The 21676-nt window shown below is 36.3% G+C and overlaps 1 protein-coding gene across 3 annotated transcripts in view; it reads left to right on the forward strand.

Moving 5' to 3' along the window:
* Positions 1-3578: 3578 nt before the first annotated feature.
* Positions 3579-21676, forward strand: part of LOC106872364 (5'-AMP-activated protein kinase subunit beta-2) — a 37537-nt gene continuing 19439 nt past the window's right edge. For all 3 annotated transcript variants that reach the window (XM_014919332.3, XM_014919333.3, XM_014919331.3), the window contains exons 1-2: positions 3579-4692; positions 19815-20002. In XM_014919332.3, the coding sequence (XP_014774818.1) occupies positions 4573-4692; positions 19815-20002 (308 nt within the window). In that variant the 5' untranslated portion in view covers positions 3579-4572. The remainder of the gene's footprint in view (positions 4693-19814; positions 20003-21676) is intronic.

Consider the following 21676-nt stretch of genomic DNA (forward strand, 5'->3'; position numbering starts at 1 on the left):
TGGCTATCACCACACTTCCAGTCCTTCCAGACCTGTTTCTTTTCTCTATTTCACCACCATGTCACCTTAGGTTGAGAAGGGACTTTGCACCAGCCACAAATTTGGTCAGTGGCCTTCAATAGGTTGTCCTAAGTCACAATATATGGATAGTGATCACCAATCAGAAGAGAATACAAAAGAAACAGGCTGCAGAAATGATTGTCAAGCATCGCCTAGGAATCCTGAGAGTGTGGCTGAGCTCAGCATGAAGCTGCTTGTAATCTTTGTAGTATTGAAAGAAAAAAAATAAGGCAGATGTCCTTACTAGAGTAAGAAAGCTCTAGTTGGAGGTGTTAGAGGATTTACAGAGTGGGACAACTGTGATGTATTGACTGGTGAGTTCAGAGGTGAGAACGCTGCACAACATGCAAAATATGAGAGTGGACAGGACCTGGCATTCAAGAGCCGAGGCAGGTGTCACTCCATTGACCCCATATTCAGTGTGCATGAAACAGATAAGATTCAGGTGAATGAAGACTAAAAAAGACTAGTGATCAATGTGATGCATTAACAGGGAAGATCAGATTTCTCAACTGACTGTAGGCAAGAAGAGAGAGCAATATGGAAAGAAATTAGGATGGGGATTGTGTCTGAAATTGTAGGAGTGCTGAATGAGATATTCCCGGAAAATAGCCTAGTTGACAAACTATTGTTTGACAGCACTGCATGTCATTCAAGGCTGCTGAAGAAAATGCTTGACAGGTGGAATATCAGCAGCTTCTTCAGAGCTGAATGTAGATTGGGTTGAAATGGGATTGTGGAAAGACACCATCTTACAATGAAAGTTGTGACAGAGAGGAAGCAAATCTCTTCCATTAAGGCAGTCTTCTGATACATGTCACTCAAGGCAGGACAAGCTGAAAAGTCAGTCCCACAAATACCAATGTTTAGATATGAATATAGACATTCAAGCACAGTATCATAATATTTTTGGGAAAAGGAAGGACCAGCATCTGATGAGACTGTGAATGAAGTTTGGGTGAAACTACCCAAAGCACAGTGCATAAGTCAATAAGGAAGAGGTAGGGTGATGGAAGTGAACTCTTAAAAGAATGTGTCAGTTAATAAAATGCTGTGTCACATGCACCATACAGTCTACCTTTCACTCTGAGCGAGAGACCCTGAGTTGCCAGCAGAGGTAGGAGCTTTCTGAACTTTGCTCAGGCTATTCTTATTCTAGTGGCAATGCTCTCAGAGCACCCACCCCCACTACAAACTTGGTCACCTAGGTAATGGAAGCTATCAACAACTTTTAGTTTCTCCCACTGGCATGTGATGGAATCTGTTTTCCAAACATCTTCAGTGTTTATTGCCCCTGTGCATCTGCTGCACACAAAAGCTATCATCCTGGTTAACCTTCCTTTGATATTGCAGCACCTCTTATGTGTCCATACTTTACACTGGGTAGATCTTAAGGAGTTTCTATCTACACCTTTTCTACAGATTGAGCAAGGGATTTGTGAAGCGATTTGTGATTTGTTTACCTTCCTACTTACTAGGACTTTGGTTTTTGCTACATTGACTCTAAGGCCCTTCGATTCTAGACCTTGCTTCCACACCTGAAATTTCTTCTCTAGTTCTGGTAGTGATTCAGCTATGAGAGCAAGGTCATCAGCATAGAGGAGGTCCCAGGGGCAGCCTGTCTTGAATTCCTCTGTTATTGCCTGGAGGACTATGATGAATAAGATTAGGTAGAGGACTGATCCTTGGTGAACCCCTACTTCTACCCAGAATTCTTCACTATACTTGACTCCTTCATGAACTACCTGATTTACAATACGGGTAACTAGACTATAACCAAAGCACCACGAAGGTAAATGACTGTCTCTCTTCTGCCTTGATTATTGGTTTCCGGCTGTGGTGCTGCCCTGCAGATTCAAAAAAACCAGCAAGAATTTTCTGAATTGCAAGCATGGTCTGAAAATCTCTGTCCTGGAGTTCAGGATTCCCCCTGGCGCCGTCCCTTTGATGTAGGCGCCTGAGTTCTTGAGTATTTTCCATGTGATTGAGTATGTAATCTCTTCGTTTCATAATTGCCAGATATGGCTGGCCAGCGATGTCACGTATCTCCTTTCCAGGACTCCGAAGGAAGACAGATTATGGGAAATACACTGCTTGAGAGAGTTCCCAGTGCACCTCATGTACTTCTGTGATGTCATTGCACCTGTTGCTGTTGTTGCTACCGCCGGTGGTGGTGTTGCTGCTGCTGTTGGCATCGCTGTGGATGGTGTTGGTACCGGTCATATTCTCGTCCCTGCGTGTGTTGCCTATGGTGCAGTTGTTGTTGTTGCTGCTGTTGTCGCTGTTGTTACTGATAGAGTTGGGGCTGCTAGTATTGTTGCTGGTGATGGTGGATGATGTTTTGGGGGCTGGTTTGGTCCAAACTGAGACATTTCATTTGCTGATTCCTATATTTTTTGAGCTCATACGATATCGTATAATTTGAAATGAGATAAACAAGAAAGAAAAAAAAGTGAATTCAATTATATATGATATGTGGTGGTAGGGAGTATATATACTTTCACAATGTATAAATAAATTCTTGACCAAATCTTTCAATTTCGCGCCTTGAATAATTAAAAAAAAACATATCATGTTTACTTATAAATATAGTTTACCATAATTCTGCATAAAGTTCGAGTTTCTTAATGGAAAGCTGGACAGTAACTACTACCAGTTCATTAATAATCTTAAACATGTTTCGGACAGTAACGAGAATTTTTCATTACTTAGTATTATAGAGCAAATTTTTAAAAATTCATGTCCTTTGTGCCTTTATTTTGTTTATTTCATCGAAGGTTACTGGGGTGTTCATGTAATACGTGACCCGACAGCACCGCACAAAGGCAATTCTGTCTATCTATCTATTTATCAACTTTGGTATGGCAGAAACTGAATCTGGCAACTCCAGGATAGTACTCTGTTCATAAGATATCAAATTGAACCGCAGAAGTATATAAATAGCCAAAGATTCTTTTAAAATAGTTCAGCTAAAAACATATTTGCACTATTTTTATTTAACATATTTTCACTACTTTTCATTAAATAAATGTATGTATAGATTAATGCAAAGCAGTGTAGCATGATTTTTCTGTTTCCATAAACTGTTTTATCTCCGCAGTTTTGTTGATCTTTGTTAAAAATATCCTTTGTATGAAATTGTCTTGCCCGAACAGTTGTTGGCAAAACCTTAGATAGCAATGAAATGCGATAGGGATGGAGTTTTAAGTTTTTAACCATTATTTCGAATCTTTTGTGGCGAACTGTGTTTTCATTATTTATCAAATCATTAATTAGAATAAACGAATACAAAAAATCTTGCATAGACAATATTTCATTAGAAATATATAATCAAAACACAAGTTTTGATACACATCATAAGTTTATTTCTCCCAAATCACTCAAAGAAACAATGACAGCTGATGCGGAACACAGTTTGATAAACCCTTACTTACAAGTTTAAGTTAGACAAGCAATTATGGCACTAAGGAGCATCCGTATATATTTAAAACCAATCGTCAACAGACCGTTTCAGCTGAGGGTTAATCTCGTAACTCTCAACTGTTAATAAATTTACGAAAGCAATATTTTTGTTAAGAACAATATTTACACAATGCAAATGTCAAATAAGTCCTAATCAAAAATAACTTATGTATATATATTAAACATGACGAAAACTTATTATATATAGTTAATGATAAAGGACGACACCATGCTTCTAAAGAAAGGTAACTCTAGCACTATTTTAGTCCAGCTTTGGACAAGACTGGTTTGGCCTGCGTGTGCGTGCGGGACCAACTTGGATATGCAGATGCCATCTGACAAGTGGCTTACTGTTTGTTGTTCCTGAAGGTCACCTTCTTTCCTTCTCTTTGCAGATAGTTGAAGTCATTGAAAAAGTAACGTTTCCTTTAATGTTTTAAGTTATTCGTTTCTCTGGTAAATACCCCTGAACACATATCGTTTTGGATTTTTATTGCATTTCTTCAGTCTTAAATTGAAATTAAGATTGATTGATCCAAGCATACTAACTTGTTTTAATGATGCTGGTTGATTGATTGCATTATCGTATCTGCCAGTATTTGTTGTTTAAGTCTTGAAGTTAAAGGGGGGTAGAATAAAAAAGAAAAGAGGTAATCATAAAACCAACATTTCAGGTGCTAAGTTCTTGTCTATGGAATATAGATATTCAAGCGCATTCAAAACAGACATTGTATATGGCTTCTTGCACCTATTAGCTAATCTTGTAATACGAATTGACCATATTACATAGGAAATATTAACAAAACTTTGTAATAGTGTAATGACTTACATAAATAGAATGTCTATTTTACTATTTCGATAGTCAGGTCAGCTGACTCCTTCCAAACACGGACTTGATTTTTTCATGTTTTTTTTTTTCTTTGAATTTTAATTCTGTTTATAGCCAGCAGTGACTACTTCAGTTAGTGGCAATTTTATCTTAATATAATTTATTTTGGGGGAGAATTGAGAGAAAGATAGTAAATAAGTGTGCTTGACTTGAAGATAAAGATGGGGAATACAACATCTGGTAAACGACACAATTCCGGGGACGATGCCGGACCTACGATAACAGCAAACCGACTAGGGGATATTTCTCTCGAAGATGACTTCGCACCAAGCCTCTTCAAGGTAAGCTGAAATTTTAAATTTCTGTGTATAGTAATGAGAATAATTATTACTCGTATTTTTCTTTGTGTATTTATTTAGGTGTACAATTTGACTCGTTACACCTGTCCTGCTTTTTCAGCGTGGCAGAAGCGTGGGCATGTTTTGTCTACCCAGCCTCTTGCCTGTTTATCTTAACTTAATGATTCACATTGACTATCCACAAAACATATTTTAATATTTACTTCTTATCGCGGCTGTTTGTGACGTATGCAAGATACAAGTACAAATACAATATATTAACTTTATAAATTTATAGTATATATGTATGCTTGTTTATCTGTGTACCTGTTTTTATATATAATGTGTGTGTGTAATGCGTGTTTATTACCTTTTTGTACAATATACATTATGCGTAACTATAATTGTTTCGACACTTATTCTTTTGTCTTAATACTTGTTTCCTCTCTTGATATATATTTAGCCCAAAAGTGTGTCTACGTGCGTGTGTGTATGTATATAATGTATATATATATAATATATATAGATTGCGTGTGTTTGTATATTTTTAATGTTTCTTCCTGTGTGATGATAGTTTTTGTTTATACTGCTAGATTTTTATTTATTCTTTTCTTTAATAAATTTTAATATGAAATGTCTCCCGTCTATATTATGAGTAGTTTCACTGGAATGTCTGTTTATTGTAAACAAACGTTGTCGTGTTCCCGTATCAGCACACGCACACAGCCCACTGTCTGTTGTAAATTTACAGGAAAACAACAAAACTAAATCATTATTTATTTGGCGTCAACATTTTCTCGGTCAAGTTTTCAATGAATGTGTGAGTGTGAGGCCATAAAATTCCTTTGTATCGATATAATTGTCTTTGAATTATAGAGTGCAATCAGAAGTTGTGATAGCTATGCATTTCATAAAAATATTAGAGACGTAAATTAGTTTTAAATTGGGTCCAGATGGACTATATGTAATCTGAACCTTTCCCCCCGTGTTTTATTTTCTTTTTTTACGGAATCCCACGTTTTAGGCTATGGAGATTCCGATTCTGAAAAAAAAATTTCAAAAATCTCAATTTCAAAATTTCGATCCCCCCCCCCCCCTGGGTTTTATATAGATCCACAGGGTAAACCTAACACTAGTTTTGTGAGATTTGGCTGTTATTTCTAGCATGTAAATAGCCTGCTTGGTGGGGGGGGGGGCGATTGAAATTTTTCAAAAAATTTTTTTTCAGAATCGGAATCTCCATAGCCTAAAACGTGGGATTCCGTAAAAAAAAATTAATAAATAAAGGGGGGAAAGGTTCAGATTAGATTCGAAGAGGTGGAGAGTAATGAGACTGTCGTGCATGCCCTTATAAACATATGTAACTGATGAGAAATACAAAGTCAGCTTAAATGCAGTTGTTTTTTTTTTATGTCCTCAATAAAATACTTCTCAGTTCACCTTTATTTTATTAACTATCACTTAATTAGGCTTGTCCGGCCCTCTTCCTCGTGCAATTTTTAGTAATATCTCGTAAATATCAAATCGAGGAGAAAAATAAATGTTGCAACTCTTTCATTCGTTGCATTTTTTTCTTTGCTTCTTAAGTTCAGCTTTTTAAACAAACACCCAAATTTCAGTCAAGTTTGCATGTCAAATATCGGTTCACATATTATTGTTGATTTTAAATTTTGGCGATCTTCATAATTTAATTACCGTAACAATGCACGGACCCACAACACATCAGTAATGGTTTAAAATCAATACTCGCTTTGTGCTTCATTTATCTTGTTCAAGTGATAAATATTGATTTCTTTTTGACTAGGTACATGAACAATTTTGTAGACAAGATGTATTATAGTCAAATTTTTAACGTAGTAGTACATTGCTGCTACTTTATCACGAAGTTGCCCCTCATGAGATTTCAATTCAGAAATGAATGTTAAAACAGTTACAAATTTACAAGGAAAACAAGATATTGTGGTAGTCATACTTGTATGACTGTCATAACTGAAATGATTTGGCTTTAAGAGATTTTAAACTGGATCTAAGATTTGGTTAATCCAATCTGGTTGTTCATTTATACAGTCAGTTTTTGCTAACCCTTTAATTCTTTCTGCATTGAAACATTTTATACATGATAGAATGTGTACAAGAATATCACTTTCAAATGATGCTTGAGCAGAGTTTAAGCCTCAAAAGAAATTTATCATCTGTTCATTTTAAACCATTGTTTCAAATTGACTCATGGTTTAGTTTTCGGTTTTGCGCCTTTATGGCTTTAATCAAATTTATTATTTATTTTTTTGCTTGGACATACAGTTCGAGGGATTTCTTTATTTTGTCCAAAATTCTAATTTAAGAGAAAAATACATTAAGAAGAGTTATTTAAACGTATATTTAATGAATCCTATATAATGTAACAAAATAGTTGAACCTATTTGTAGTAAAAGTACTTTTGATTGTAGTTAGAGCCTTCATGATTCTAAACTTACAGGAGTCGGACAAAATAATGGAAACGCTTTGTTAAATGGAAGTTTTATTGTTTAGTATGAAATTCATCCACCTTCGGCATCACACACAGCTTTTGTGTGGTCCAATTGATTCGTGCAGATTCTGAAAGGTTGTTAGGATTAATTTTGAGCCACTCTTCAAGTCAAACCTGCATTAACTCTTTCAATGATGATAGTGAAGGAAGGCAGCTCTTCACTTACTGCTCCAAAATGCACCATAAACGTATTGTCAGGTCTAGTGATTGTTGGGGCCAATCTAAGTGGTCTGTTTCACTTTTGTGCTCTTTGTACTAATTCTGAATAACATTAGTCATGTAATTTGGTACATCATCATAGAAGATTGTGCTATCATCTAAGAACAAAGTTTATACATGATTGCCAAAATACTCTGATAATCTTTGGTGCTAACTCTGCCATATAGAACGACAAAAGGACCAAAGGAATATTGTGATATGGCTGCCCAAATCATCACAGAGACAACTCCATGCTTCATAGTAGGTGCCAAACAGTTGGGGTTGAGGGGTTGTTAGGGCTGTCTCCAGACAAACTTTCCCCAAAGTAAGGAAAAAGAAAATGAATGAGAATTCATCAGAGATGATGACAGTGTTCCATTGAGCCATTAACCACATAAGTTAGTTTAGATATAATTTTTTCTACTTGTCAATATTGATGGAAGTAGGAGAGGTTTAGCAATTGCAGCCCTCCTATGGTATTCAACTTTATGAAGCTCACAATGAATGGTTTTGGTTGAGACAGGTTGGCAGTGTAGTGGTTTAACTCTGTCACTTTTACTACTGTAGTTAAATGATTTTTAGACACCATATATTTCATTATTTTTTTGTCTGTGTGCTTTGCTTTCCATCCAGAATTACAGTTGCCAGAGCTGTTTTTACCTTGGTTTTGGAATGCCAACATTATATTAGACACTGTAGTTCTTGGGGCATTAAATAATTCAACAGTTTTGTGACTGAAGCTTCAACCATCTGTGCTCCAACAGTTTGTACACTTTGGAAATTAGATAGGCCTGATGAAGATGCAGTTGAACTTATTTAAATATAAATATTTGCAAAAAAGAAATTTTTGGGAAGTGGGTGAGTCAATTACATCAACCTCAGTGCACAACTGGTATATATTTTATTGACCTCAAAAGAATGAAAGGCAAAGTTGACCTTAGTGGAATTTGAACTCAGAACATAAAGCTGGGCAAAATGCCACTGAACATTTTACCCAGTATGCTAATGATTCTGCCAGCTCACTGCCTTAATATGAGCACATATATTGAGACTAGAACAATTTTGAATCTGTCATATTGCCAATAGAAAAAATAGTTAAATAAAAAGTGATCATTTCCCTTATTTTGTGCAATCTCTCTCTCATATATAGTGCTCATGTCCTCCACTTTACCGAAGGATTCTGAATTCTAAACTATGACGCACAGGCTTGCAAAGTATATCATCCATCTTGCTATCATTTATGCCATCAGAATTTCTTTAGTGATATCTTTAGTATCAAAAGCATGCTGTTAAGAATTTGGTGCAGATGGGTAGAACATGTTTGAATGAAAGATGACTGCATTCTGGAAATTTTTTTGTCTGGCCAACAAGTAGTGGGATACTGCTGTCAGTGAGGCCCATCATTAGGTATAAGGATAAGTTGAGGCAATCACTAAAGTCTCTACAGCCTAATTTGACATCTTGGGGAAGTCATTGCCTAGACTGATCATCATGGTGTAAAATGTGTCATGATACATCAAAACAATTTGAGTTGAAGACACAGAATAGTAAAAGAATTATATCCTGCAATCAAGACACATTTGCCCAATCCTAGACAAAATCAAAATCATTAGTGTCCCCATTGTGACTTCACTGCAAAATCTACTTAAATAACACTCACATATCCATCATTCATAGATGCAGCTTCTTTTTTTGTCTTTTTCTCAATTTTTTTCTCTTTAAATCCTCTCCTCCAAACACTCGTACTTTAAAATTGATGGGAGTGACCATAATTTCTCTAGTAATTAAATTTTTTTGTTCTCAGTTATCACCTCTCTGTTTTTAAAGTTTTGTTAGCCTTGAGATAACACTTTAATAGTTACACTTCTTTTGATTTCTTGGTTGAATAATCACTAAAAATATTTATCAGTGTAAATATAGATTAACTAAAAATATATTAGTTGTTCAAAATATTAATCAAAATTTAAGAAAGGTGTCTATCATAATTTATCTGCTCTTTTCACAATTTATTAATACAAAAAAATTTAATGACTTCCATCTTAGGTACAATGTGCCTCGCAGGGTAACTTTCTAGATGCAATCCCATGGTTATTCATAACTGAAGTGGGGTCACCCCCCCCTCTCTCTCTCTCTCTATATATATATATATATATTATGGTTGTGGTTGATGCCAGCACTGCATAACTGACACGTAAAAAGCACTCTTCGAACTTTGAGCCAGCTGAGATTGTAGCTGTGGCTGATGCCAATGTTTTGTAACTGGTACTCAACCCAAGGTTGTGGCTCTCTCCACTCTTGAATTAGTCTCAAGGAAGATTGAAATTCTGGTGGTGTAGGAAATCCAGTAGATCCCAACACTGGTAAATCCAAGAATGAACCTTTTGATGCAAGTCTGAAGTGTCATTCTTATGTATAAAACTGCAAATATTATGCAACTTTACATCTGTCATGGATGTTGTGAAAGACCTAATGAAACAGTTGTTTGTTTCAGAACTTTACTTGCTCTAAGTTTTATTATCATCATTTAGCATCTGTTGTCCATGCTGGCATGAGCTGGATGGTTTGATTAGGGCTGGCAAGCTGGAGGGCTGCACCAGGTTCCAGTCTGATTTGGTATGGTTTCTATGGCTGGATGTTCTTCCTAATGCCAATCACTCTGAGAGTGTAATGGGTACTTTTATGTGCCACCAGCACAAGTGCCATTTGCATGACACTGGTATCTACCATGACTGATTTTACTTGGCTTGATGAGTCTTCTTCTCAAGCACGGCATAATGCCTAAGGTCTCAGTCATTTCTTCCATGAGGTCCAGCATGTTTTTTGTATGCCACTGGCATGGGTACCAGTTACATGACACCAGCATCAGCTACCACTACAATTTAACTTGGTTTGGTGGGTCTTCTCAAGCACAGCACATCGCCAAAGTTCTTGGCCACTAATCATTGCTTCTGTGAGACCCAAAGTTTGAAGATTATGCTTCAACCACCTTGTCCCATGTCTTCCTGGGTCTACCTCTACCACAGGTTCCCTCCACAGTTACAGATCAGCATTTCTTTACACAACTGCCCTTGTCCATACACATCACATGACCATACCAGCACAGTTGTCTCTCTTGTATACCACATCTGATGCCTCTTATACCCAACTTTTCTCTCAAGATGCTTACACTCTGTTGAACTTGCACACTGACATTGCACATCCAGCAAAGCATACTAGCTTCATTTGTTTCAAGCCTACGCATGTTCTTGGCTGTCACAGCCCATGTTTCACTGCTGTGTAGCATAGCTGTTTGCACACAAGCATCAAACTATCTGCCTTTCACTCTGAGAGAGAGACCCTTTGTTGACAGAAGAAGTAGGAGCCCTCTGAACTTTGCCCAGCTTAATCTTATTCTCCCAGCTACGCTATTGAAGCATCCAACTCTGCTACTAACTTAGTCACGTAGATAACGGAAGCTATCTACAACCTCTAGCTTACCCCCTTCCCCATCTGGCAGTTTGCAGTTTAAAAGTTCCTAATTTAACCAGTTTTTGTCTTTGGTGATCTTTATTGTATAACTAGCAGAGATACCTGGCGTTGCCCATGTTACATGCAATTGAAAAATGAGACTTTTCTGTTATATTTTCTGTAAGGAACTGGAATACATATGATTCGAATTTCATCAAAATTGCACATGAGGGTTCTTTCCCTCTTTACACACCCTAAAAAAATTCTAATCATGAGACATGTATCCCATACTATTGATCTTTATGCGCATATTCCAAAATTTCAGTCTTCTGGAACCTGTAAAAAAGATTTTGCTCCTGCAAAATGGAGCTCATGGAGCTCTAAAATGTGGGAATGAAGGCCCCTATTGGGGGTGGGGGTGTTAATGTCAACCAGAGAAGTTGAATTGTTGGGAATGTTTTTACTTGGGTTTTATAGTATGCCTGTATATATGTGAGAGTATAGTCTCACTTTAATAGTTTCAGTATGAAATTGAAAATATTAAAGTGAAAATATTTGAAATTACAGTAGCGACATGTTATTGTTTCACTTTTGACACATAATACTGAAATAGTGGAGGAGATAAGATATTGCTGTGGGCTCGAACTATGCAGGAAGTTAAAAAATTGTTTGGCCTAAGACACTACATGGACCTTAAAAGAATTTTGCTCCTGAAAAATGGAGCTCATGGAGCTGAAAAATGTGGGAGTTAAGGCCCCTATTGGTGATGGGTGTATTAATGTCAACCAGAGAAGTTTAATTGTTGGGAATCTTTTTAACTTGTGTCTATTATGTATTGTTTGAATTTCTTTAAAATAGGAAATATATGTATGTTCACTGGGTTTGTAAAAGAGAGCAAAGCTACAGGAAAGCAAAAGACGAATGATCACGATAATCAGTCAGCTACCGTAGCCTAGTCGTTACTACTCCCCAATGTAGGATTCCTCACCATACAGGTGACAGGTACAGCTTTAAGATGCATTATGGATCTATAGCAATTGGAAGGGCACGACTCAATAGAAACAACAATGTGTGACGTTTGGAGTAAAGGGAAATGAAAGTGTTGCCTCTGGAGTTTGCAAATGACCACTCTACCGATAGGTAACTGGGCAGAAAATATTTACAATCAATAAATGTCTTCGAACAACCAGTCACTCATCTGGGAAGGCCTTGAAATCAATGTTACCAACTGGGGACTATATGTGTCGCAGTGGTAATAAAAAGACTCAAAGGAGGTCTGCAACGAAATAATTTTACTCATCACTTTGCAAGTGAATCAGTGGAGGCAAAGATGAGTCTCATTTACTTGACAATTTATGCACCACATTGCAGAAATCACAATGTAAGTATATCTGAAAGGATAGTCTTACACTGTTGTACCGTTGAATTACAAATAATGCTCATCTGTTATGTTCGGGTGACCCTATAGCTACCAATGGTACAACTGTTTTCGTCTTTGCTTAGGAAAAATGACTAAATTGTGGGTGTGAAGTCCCCATGAAGGGGTCTTTGTAACTTCTAAGAAGAAAAAATTTTAGAAATATTACTTTATTTGTGTGTAATCTGTATGGTTAAAATTTCATCAACATCAAAAATATATGAATTTTCATGGGGGTTATGGCCATTATGCATAGAATATAATTTCCAAAGTTCTTAAAGATCCATTCAATACTTTTGACGTAGTTTTGGATAAGAAAACAAATGACTAATGTGTGTGTATGGGTGTATATATGTATAGATATCTGTATGCATTTATATATATGTACATATTAGATGTACACCTATATATATACATCTACACATATGTATACATATACATGTATGCATATAGATCTATATTATCTATATGTATATCTATACATATACGTGTACATATACATGTATATGTATAGATATACATCCCTCTCTCTTTCTCTCTCTCTCTCTCACTCTCTCTCTCTCTCTCTCTCTTTCTCTCTCTCTTTCTCTCTCTCATTAAAGTGAAAGTATCTGTCATTACAGTATCGAAATGTGATTGTTTCAATTAGTGGAATAGTTTCATTTTTAAAGTGAAAGTATTTGACATGAGTGTTTTTGTTTCACTTTTGACACGTAATACTTAAATAGTGGAGATATTATGTTGCCGTAGGCTCGAACTCTGCAAGAATTAAAAATTTTTTTTTGACTAAAACACAACTGGAACCCTAAGTAAGACATGTGTAAAATTTGAAAGAAATTGGTTGTGTAGTTCTCGAGTTTTAGGGAAACACACACACACACACACACACACACACACACACAGACAGACACACATTCTCATTTTTATATATATAGATTACATTCATTTTACAAGATTCTATTGCAAAATGTAGCTTTCCTTTTTTGAGTTACAAAATGTTTCACCATTTTAACATATTTTTCTATGATATGCACAGTAGTGGCTGTGTAGTAAGTAGCCATATAGGGTTACTGTGACATGGTTCTAGGTTCAGTCCTACTACGTGGCATCCTGGGCAAGTGTCTTGTACTATAGCCTTGGACCGACCAAAGCCTTGTGAGTGGATTTTGTAGACGGAAACTGAAAGAAGCCCGTCGTATATATGTATATAAATATATATATATATATATATATATATGTTTGTGTGTCTGTGTTTGTTCCCCCATCAATGCTTCACAACCGATGCTGGTGTGTTTATATCCCCGTAACTTAGCAGTTTGGCAAAAGAGATGATAGAATAAGTACCAAGCTTACAAAGAATAAGTCCCGGGGTTGATTTGCTCAACTAAAGGCGGTGCTCCAGCATGGCTGCAGTCAAATGACTGAAACAAGTAAAAGAGTAAGAGGTGAATAGCATGAACTGTACAGGTTTTCTATATATTGCTTTTGAATTATTTTCTTTAGCCTTCCTCCATAGTTTTCTATTACTTAGTGCTTGGTGCTTTTCTTTTTTTTTTTTAAGTGGCTAGTGCTTGCCTCACTTACCCATACCAGTACAACGTTCTCTCCTGCATTCATTAGCTAATCTTGTTATGCTCAGCCTCTTTACCTGTTTGCTTTTCATGCAAGTTAGCATTGTATATCCAATGGATTAAATTCATTTCTCTTTAGCCCCCACAGATAATTCAGATTGCACACTCATCATACTCCTTAAACATGTTTCAGCAGTTTTTCAACTTGAAAATAGTTACACCATACATTAAAGTGCTTCTCATACATTGGAGTTTGTGAGCCCATCATACACCACAAAGTACATCCACATAAGATTATTTGATGAGCAAACCTTCACTCAGCAATCCTCTCAAATTGTCTGACTCTCTCCTCTCTTTTAATACGATGCAACATTCCTGTTTTAAAATTATCTGAATTAAAATCATCAAAATTGTTAAATTCTATTCCAAATACTAGCTTATTGATTGGCACTCTGTTGGTTACGACGTTGAGGGTTTCAGTTAATCCAATCAACGGAACAGCCTGCTTGTGAAATTAATGTGCAAGTGGCTGAGCACTCCACAGACACGTGTACCCTTAACGTAGTTCTCGGGGAGATTCAGCATGACACAGTGTGACAAAAGGCTGACCCTTTGAATTACAGGCACAACAGAAACAGGAAGAAAGAGTGAGAGAAAGTTGTGGTGGAAGTGTACAGCAGGGTTCGCCGCCATCCCCCCTACCAGAGCCTCTTGGAGCTTTAGGTGTTTTTGCTCAATAAACACTCACAACACCCGGTCTGGGAATCGAAACCGCGATCCTATGACCACGAGTCTGCTGCCCTAACTACTGGGCCATTGCGCCTCCACACTAGCTTAATAAAGTGTTACTTTACTAAATTCTTCATATTTTCATAATTAATTGAAACAAAGGCAGTGTATTTTAGTAGCTATATGGTTGCGCTGGTTTGGACATGTGGTGAGAATGAATGAGGATAGCTGCATGAAAAAGTGCCACTCCCTAACAGTTGAGGGAACCCGTGGAAGAGGTAGGCCCAGGAAGACCTGGGCTGAGGTGGTGAGGCAAGACCTTCGAACATTGGGCCTCACCGAGGCGATGACTACTGACCGAGACCTTTGGAAATGTGCTGTGCATGAGAAAACCCGGCAAGCCAAGTGAGATTGTTGCCAGTGCCCCTGGACTGGCTCTTGTGCGGGTGGCACATAAGATGTACCATCCTGAGCGTGACCGTTGCCAGTACCACCTGACTGGCCTTGTAGGGTTTTCGAGCGAGATCGTTGCCAGTGCCCCTGGACTGGCTCTTTTGCGGGTGGCACATAAAAGACACCATTTCGAGCGTGGCCGTTTTCGTGCGGGTGACACGTAAAAGCACCCACTACACTCTCTGAGTGGTTGGCGTTAGGAAGGGCATCCAGCTGTAGAAACTCTGCCAAGTTAGATTGGAGCCTGGTGTAGCCATCCGGTTGCACCAGTCCTCAGTCAAATCGTCCAACCCATGCTAGCATGGAAAGCGGACGTTAAACGATGATGATGGTACTAAAAGGGTTAGATCATCACAACAGTCTCAGTCTCTGTTTCAATTTCCCAACAATGTATCACCATTACTTCGAAAATGCACATGTTGCTTTTATCTCATTTTTTCACCATTTCATCAGTAACTCACTAATCCTAGATCCTATACTAAGTACTATTTAATCTTTCTTCCCTAGAACTACATCCTCTGGAAAAAAATGTTTTACCACAACTACTCCCATTTACCTGTTAAAGTTCAAATTTATCATTAGCTATATAGACTACATGAAAACTTTTATTTTTTTATTGTTGTGATAGGTTTTTTTTTTATTGTTGCTATCAAAGTTTTAAAGTTTTTTCCTGTCCCTTAGTGTTCAAAGCTCTAAAAAAGTTATGTTCACTACATTTGTATCTCTGATAGTTTTGTGGCTACTCTTTTTCATTTTTCTTATTTATAAATAGCATGAGCAGAAAGCTTCAACCTAGTTATTTTGAATTTTGCACCTGGTGATTATTTTGTTTTCTTGTGTTTTAAAAATCTGAATTACTTTCTTTTGTTGTCCTATTACTTACATGTTGATATAAGCCATATTGAGTTACTGTGAATCATAAAGCACTCCTGTCAATTGTCATAAGATAGGAAATGAAGTGGTTTGGTTATTTAATACAATACCACAACCCTCTAATGTAGTGATTTTCAAACTGGCAAATATCACCCACTCCCTAAATATTATTGAAATTTTATGTCCTATCTTCATTAGGTGGGCAAACTAAGAATAAAATTCTTTCTTTGCCACTGTCTAGGACAAGTTAAAAAAATTTTAAAGCATCTTACAAGGGTCAGCAGCAAAGTTCATAGGCTGACCAAAATACTCTCAGGGAATGTGACCAAATGAGGTTTATTTTTCAACATAGTCCCCTTGTGGACCACACACTTCTTCCATTGGTGTTGCAGTGCTTGGATCTTGGTGGTGAAGAAACTTCGTTCCTGTTGGTCAAAAAAGTCATCAGCAGCAGATATATCATCATCACAACAATACTGGTTCCCAACCAAGTGTTTTTTTATTCTTGGGAGACAGATAATAGTCAAGTGGGGCCAAATCAGGAGAATAAGGAAGGTCATCGACCAGTTCAAAACCACGGTCATGCACGGCAACCATTGAAATGAAGGACTTGTCTGTTGGAGCATTGTTCTGATGAAACAAGACCGCTTTCATCAGTTTTCCTGGGTGTTTGATCTTGATAGCCTTTCATAACTGCTTTAGCAAGCTGGCATAGTACTCTTCATTGATGGTATGGCCCTTTTAAAGATAGTCAATAAACATGATGCCTTTTGCATCCCCAAAACTAAGGCCATCACCTTCCCTGCAGATGAAACGTCCAAAGATGCAGCCGAAGACTAGCTGTTATCCGCTATGTCCGCACTCATGTATATATGACAGAGATAGAGAGAGAAGCATGCTACAAGTTTTCTCCTATTTTTCCATGCTGGCATGGATTAGATGAAACTTGTTGAGGCAGATTTTCTACGCTTTGATGCTCTTCCTGTTGCTAACCCTTGTTTTCCAAGTAAGTTATTTCCATTTCACTGGTTCTCACACATTGAAAGCCAAAACCACAGTACTTATTGCTTTCCTGAGAGTGTAAACAGAAGCACTCTACTCAAGTAGTGTTAATGAGGATATGTGAAATGAACACATGTGTGATGTCTATTGGTGCCACATGAAAAATCACTTGCACTGGTTCCGCGCCAAAAAAGCACTTGCGTCGGTTCCATGCAAAAAGCACTTGCACCAGTGTCACATAAATGAGCACTTGCATCACGTAGTAAGAGCACTTGCATCATGTAGAAAGAGCACTTGTACTGGTGCCATATAATAAGGACACCCAGCACACTCTGTAAAGTGGTTGGTGTTAGGAAGGGCATTTAGTTATAGGAACCAAGCCAAATCAGACTAGAACCTGATGCAGCTCAACTGCTTGCTAGCACTGGACAAACTGTCCAAACCAATCCAGCATGGAAAAATGGATGTTAAATGATGATATATATATGACAGGCTTTTTTTCAGTTTCCATATAACAGTTCCACTCACAAGGCATTGGGCAGCCCAAGGTTACAGTAGAAGACATTTATCTAAAGTGCTATACAATGAGACTGAACCTGGAATCACATTGTTATGAAATGAACTTTGCATCCAGAAAGCCATGATTGCACCTTTTATTATCATTAAAGAAATCACCAACATTGTTATTATCATCTGCTCCAAAACCCATGGTTTTTATGGGGTTTTTCCATGAGCAATCCTCGAATGTCTTCTCCCTATTGAGGATTACATGTTTTTTTTTCAAATTTTATTCTTGTTTACACACAAAACCCTCACAACTCCACACATACACACAAACACTTTTTTTGTTTTGTCTTGTGCTGTCCATAATGTTTTTCTTCATGTAAACCCTTGTGGTTAATAAAGAAATCATTATCCTCATTATTATTTTAATTTTTTATTGTGTATTATTGAAGTATGTAACTTAAATTCTCATAGTCACATAGATATCAAAGAACAGCAGATATCTGATCTTGTTCATTATGGATTTAATAGTTTAGTTAACCTTCTCCTTTCCATTGCTATGTATAATTTTAGTAGAAAATAACTAAGTAGATAATGTACCATCTTTAGTGCTGACAATACTGATATTCTTGATAGGGCGAAGGTTATATTGTTTCTGTAGGCAAAACTCTTCTTTCTTGTCCCCAATTTTAGTGGAGCAGCTGGTAACAATCTTTCCATTTCATAGTTCATATTGTAAATTTGCTGACCATAAATCTGCAGATTTTATGAAAACTTTTCATGTTAACCTGAAACAGATGAATTAAGTGGATCATATTATTGAGTCATACAATATATACAAGCATTGAGTTACAGACTTTGAAATAGTAATGATAATGATGATATACTAAGTAGTAACTTCATTTATACTGCAGATTGTTTATTTTTTTTTATTGGGCTGTATAATCTGAACTACAAGGTTTATTGATTTCAGAAATCTGTCTATTTAGCTTTGAAATGTAGTGTGGGGGAATTAACAAATATTTTAGTTAAATACTATGGTTCTCATTATTACCTGTGCATTGTGTACAGTGGATCAATTTGATGGGTTATTAGACTATTAGTTAAGTAGTTGACATCTTGTCAATTGTTTTGTCTTGTGTCCATAAAGATACCAAACTATTATTGTAAATAGGTATCATGCAATAAGTGCACTTAATACTATAGCAGTTGGAGCCCTATAACTAAGTCTTTTTATTAGCTTAGACTGCTGATCCATTTGGCAGAGTTGCTATAAAATTGCTATAAACATTTTCTCTACTTCTTAGTGAATCACTAGTGTATGAGGTTTACTACTTTTTTTTGGTGATATTTATGGTTGTATAGTTAAATTTGCTTTGTGGTCACATGGTACCAAATTTGTTTCCACTGTACAGTACCTTGGGTGAGCATTTTTTAATGAAAGGGCTAGAATAACTAAAGCTTTGTGAGTAAACAGAATCTGATTGGGTGGATGAACTGTGCCTATTCTTGGGTGGTAGACATTGGTTTCACACCACCACTTGGACCTTTGATGGAATATACTTTGTTGCAAGCATGCAGACTAGATCTCTATTTGTTGTGGTCTCTTCTATCCCATCACTCCACCTATCTCAGGAGCCTTGAAAATGATCTTTCTTCCTCTCCATGAAAAAATGGTTAAATAATTCAAGTTTCAAACTTGTTCTGTTAATTATTGATACGTGAATTCTTTGGCAAGAATAATGGTAGTTAGTTTGTATTCACCCTTCTGTACTTACCTGTTATTCTGAGAGTTTTAGTTTTTCCTTTAGGCCATTTAAAATTTCAAGAATAGGGACAATTATTTGGTTAATTTTCAGCTTGAATTCTGAAAGTTGAAAGCAATTCAAATGAAGCATTAACTTCACACAGTTATCCCACTTGAAATCGTGCACAAGAAGAGGCATTATAAAAGGAGTATAGTTGTTGAATGATGGATTGAGCATCTTTAGTACAATATCTAAGAGTGTTAGATGTAATAGTGTCATTCATTGTCATCATCATTTAACGTCTATGTTGGCATGGGTTGGATGGTTTGATCGGGCTTACGTATGTTATGCATAAGTTGGTCTGATAGAGCTGTTAGGGCTGATAATTGGAACTGGAAGGATTATATGATATTTATAAATTGGGAATTGTATCTGAATCACAAACTCAGTGGTATATCTTGTTATACATTGAGTCAGTTCAAGTGCTTCTATTCCTGCTATACAAAAATTAGCTTTCTATCTCGCAACAAACTGTTTCATAACTATGAGACAAAATATAAGTACTGTTGTAGGTTTGTATGTACATTGTTATATACATTGTTAAATGAAAAAAAAGCTGTTTATTTGTATATGTTGTTCTTTTTTTTTTTTTGTAGACATCAAGACCTAGTCGAGATCTGCCACTTGATACATATCAGCGTCCACGGTCAAATACAGTTACACATAGTCCAACACTGGTGGAAAAATGTTTGCCAACAGTTTTCAGATGGGAGGGAGCAGCAAAAGAAGTCTGCTTGTCAGGGAGCTTCAACAATTGGAAAAATACAATACCCTTAGCTAAAAGGTAAGTACCTAGTTTTTGAAAAACTTATTTCAACATACACGCACTTACCAAAAAGACAAAACTGATGGAATATTTCTTTTACTGAGTCTTTTTTGTTACTATAGATTTTATGTAAATCAGAGATTGGGAAATGAGGTTCACTTTAAGAATTTATTTTGGATCCCCTTTCACATATTTCTTTATTAGTTGAAAGAGAATAGGCAGTTCTAACAAGTTATGGGTCTTCTGACACTAGTTGGCCAAATGAAAGTACAGAGTAACCAACCAAGTTGTTGATGGTTCATCATTTGCTACTGCGTTGTGCCTGTAACAAAGGCTTTTAACTCTCAAAAGTCAAATTCAGTTAGCTGTAGCAAGTATTACATAGAAACAAATTTACTGCTGCAATCAGCTGCAAAAATGTAAAAGTTTGTTTTGTTAGTTCACAATATTGCTTACAATTCCACATGTGGTCTTGGAGCAGACAGTGAGGAATCATTTCAGTCTACTTATTTAAAAGTTGGAATATACTGCATGTGGACTGTAAGATATTCCTTCAGTGTTATGCTCAGCTACCACTGTGCAACAAAGCTGGAAGAAGATAATCACAAAAGGCTGTAGTAGTAGAGTTTTGTATGCTGAACTGTTTCATAACCAATTCTATCTCACTTTAAATAGGTATTTTAAATAGTTAAAGCTGTAAGTAGTCTGAACAGTGTAGAATGAACAAGTTTGCAATGCTGAGTTGAAATCTTGCCTTGAAGAAGAGAAACAAACTTAGACATACTGATTTGCCTTAGATATATGTCTTTAACTCTTTCGATATCAGCCTATCTCTACTTTATAATACAAAACTTTTACTTTTAAAGTGTTTATATTGAAATTAAAACCTTCCATCTTAAGAACCTTTCCGTTTTGTTTCAAACACCAACTTAATGAGAAAGAATTTTATTTTACTAAAACCTCACAAATTCTTGATATTTTTTTCTCCTCCCAAAGATTCTTTGAAACAGTGCAATTTATTAGAAACATTGTCACAAGTATAAGAAGTATTCCCAAAATCCAATAAGTTATGGACTCATTTTTAAATGTAGGGGATGGAGAAATATATTTGCTTGGATTCAGTGCAGTTTTTTTAAGATTTCATACAGAGGATTCTCAAATTTGTATACTATTGTAGCAGGAGAGGGGACAACATAAAGTGGATTTAATTGAGGTTAGTATGCAATCAATGTTAAAAGAAAAAAAAGTATTGAAAGACAGGAGAATGCTAGTTTGGAGATGGAGTAAAGAACTGCTAGCTTAATGGTGATTGAATTCACTGGTTTTTACAGAAATGAGTAGGGTAATGAATATATTAGGATTTAGGATATTCATTGAAATAGAGCAGAGGGGCTAGTGAAGGTATATGTCAATACAAAATTGGGTTGTGAATAAGGTATGTGTTTGAGCATGTCTTCCTCAGGCAAGTTGCCTTAATGTTAGTTTCTGCTGTATATCTCACCAACTTGTGACTTCTTATTAGAAATAAAATTTATTCTTCTTATCGTAAATAGTTGTTAGAAAATTCCAATCAGAACAATTCAGCTTATTAACTCTGAAGGTGCCTCAGTTTTTTTTATAATTTTTTTTTTTTATAAATAAGTTGGTTCTCTATTTTTGTTTGTTGTATTAGGTATTATTGTTACATCTATT

Source organism: Octopus bimaculoides, chromosome 3, assembly GCF_046866305.1.
Source record: "Octopus bimaculoides isolate indiv1 chromosome 3, ASM4686630v1, whole genome shotgun sequence".
NCBI classification, from domain to species: Eukaryota; Metazoa; Mollusca; class Cephalopoda; order Octopoda; family Octopodidae; genus Octopus; species Octopus bimaculoides.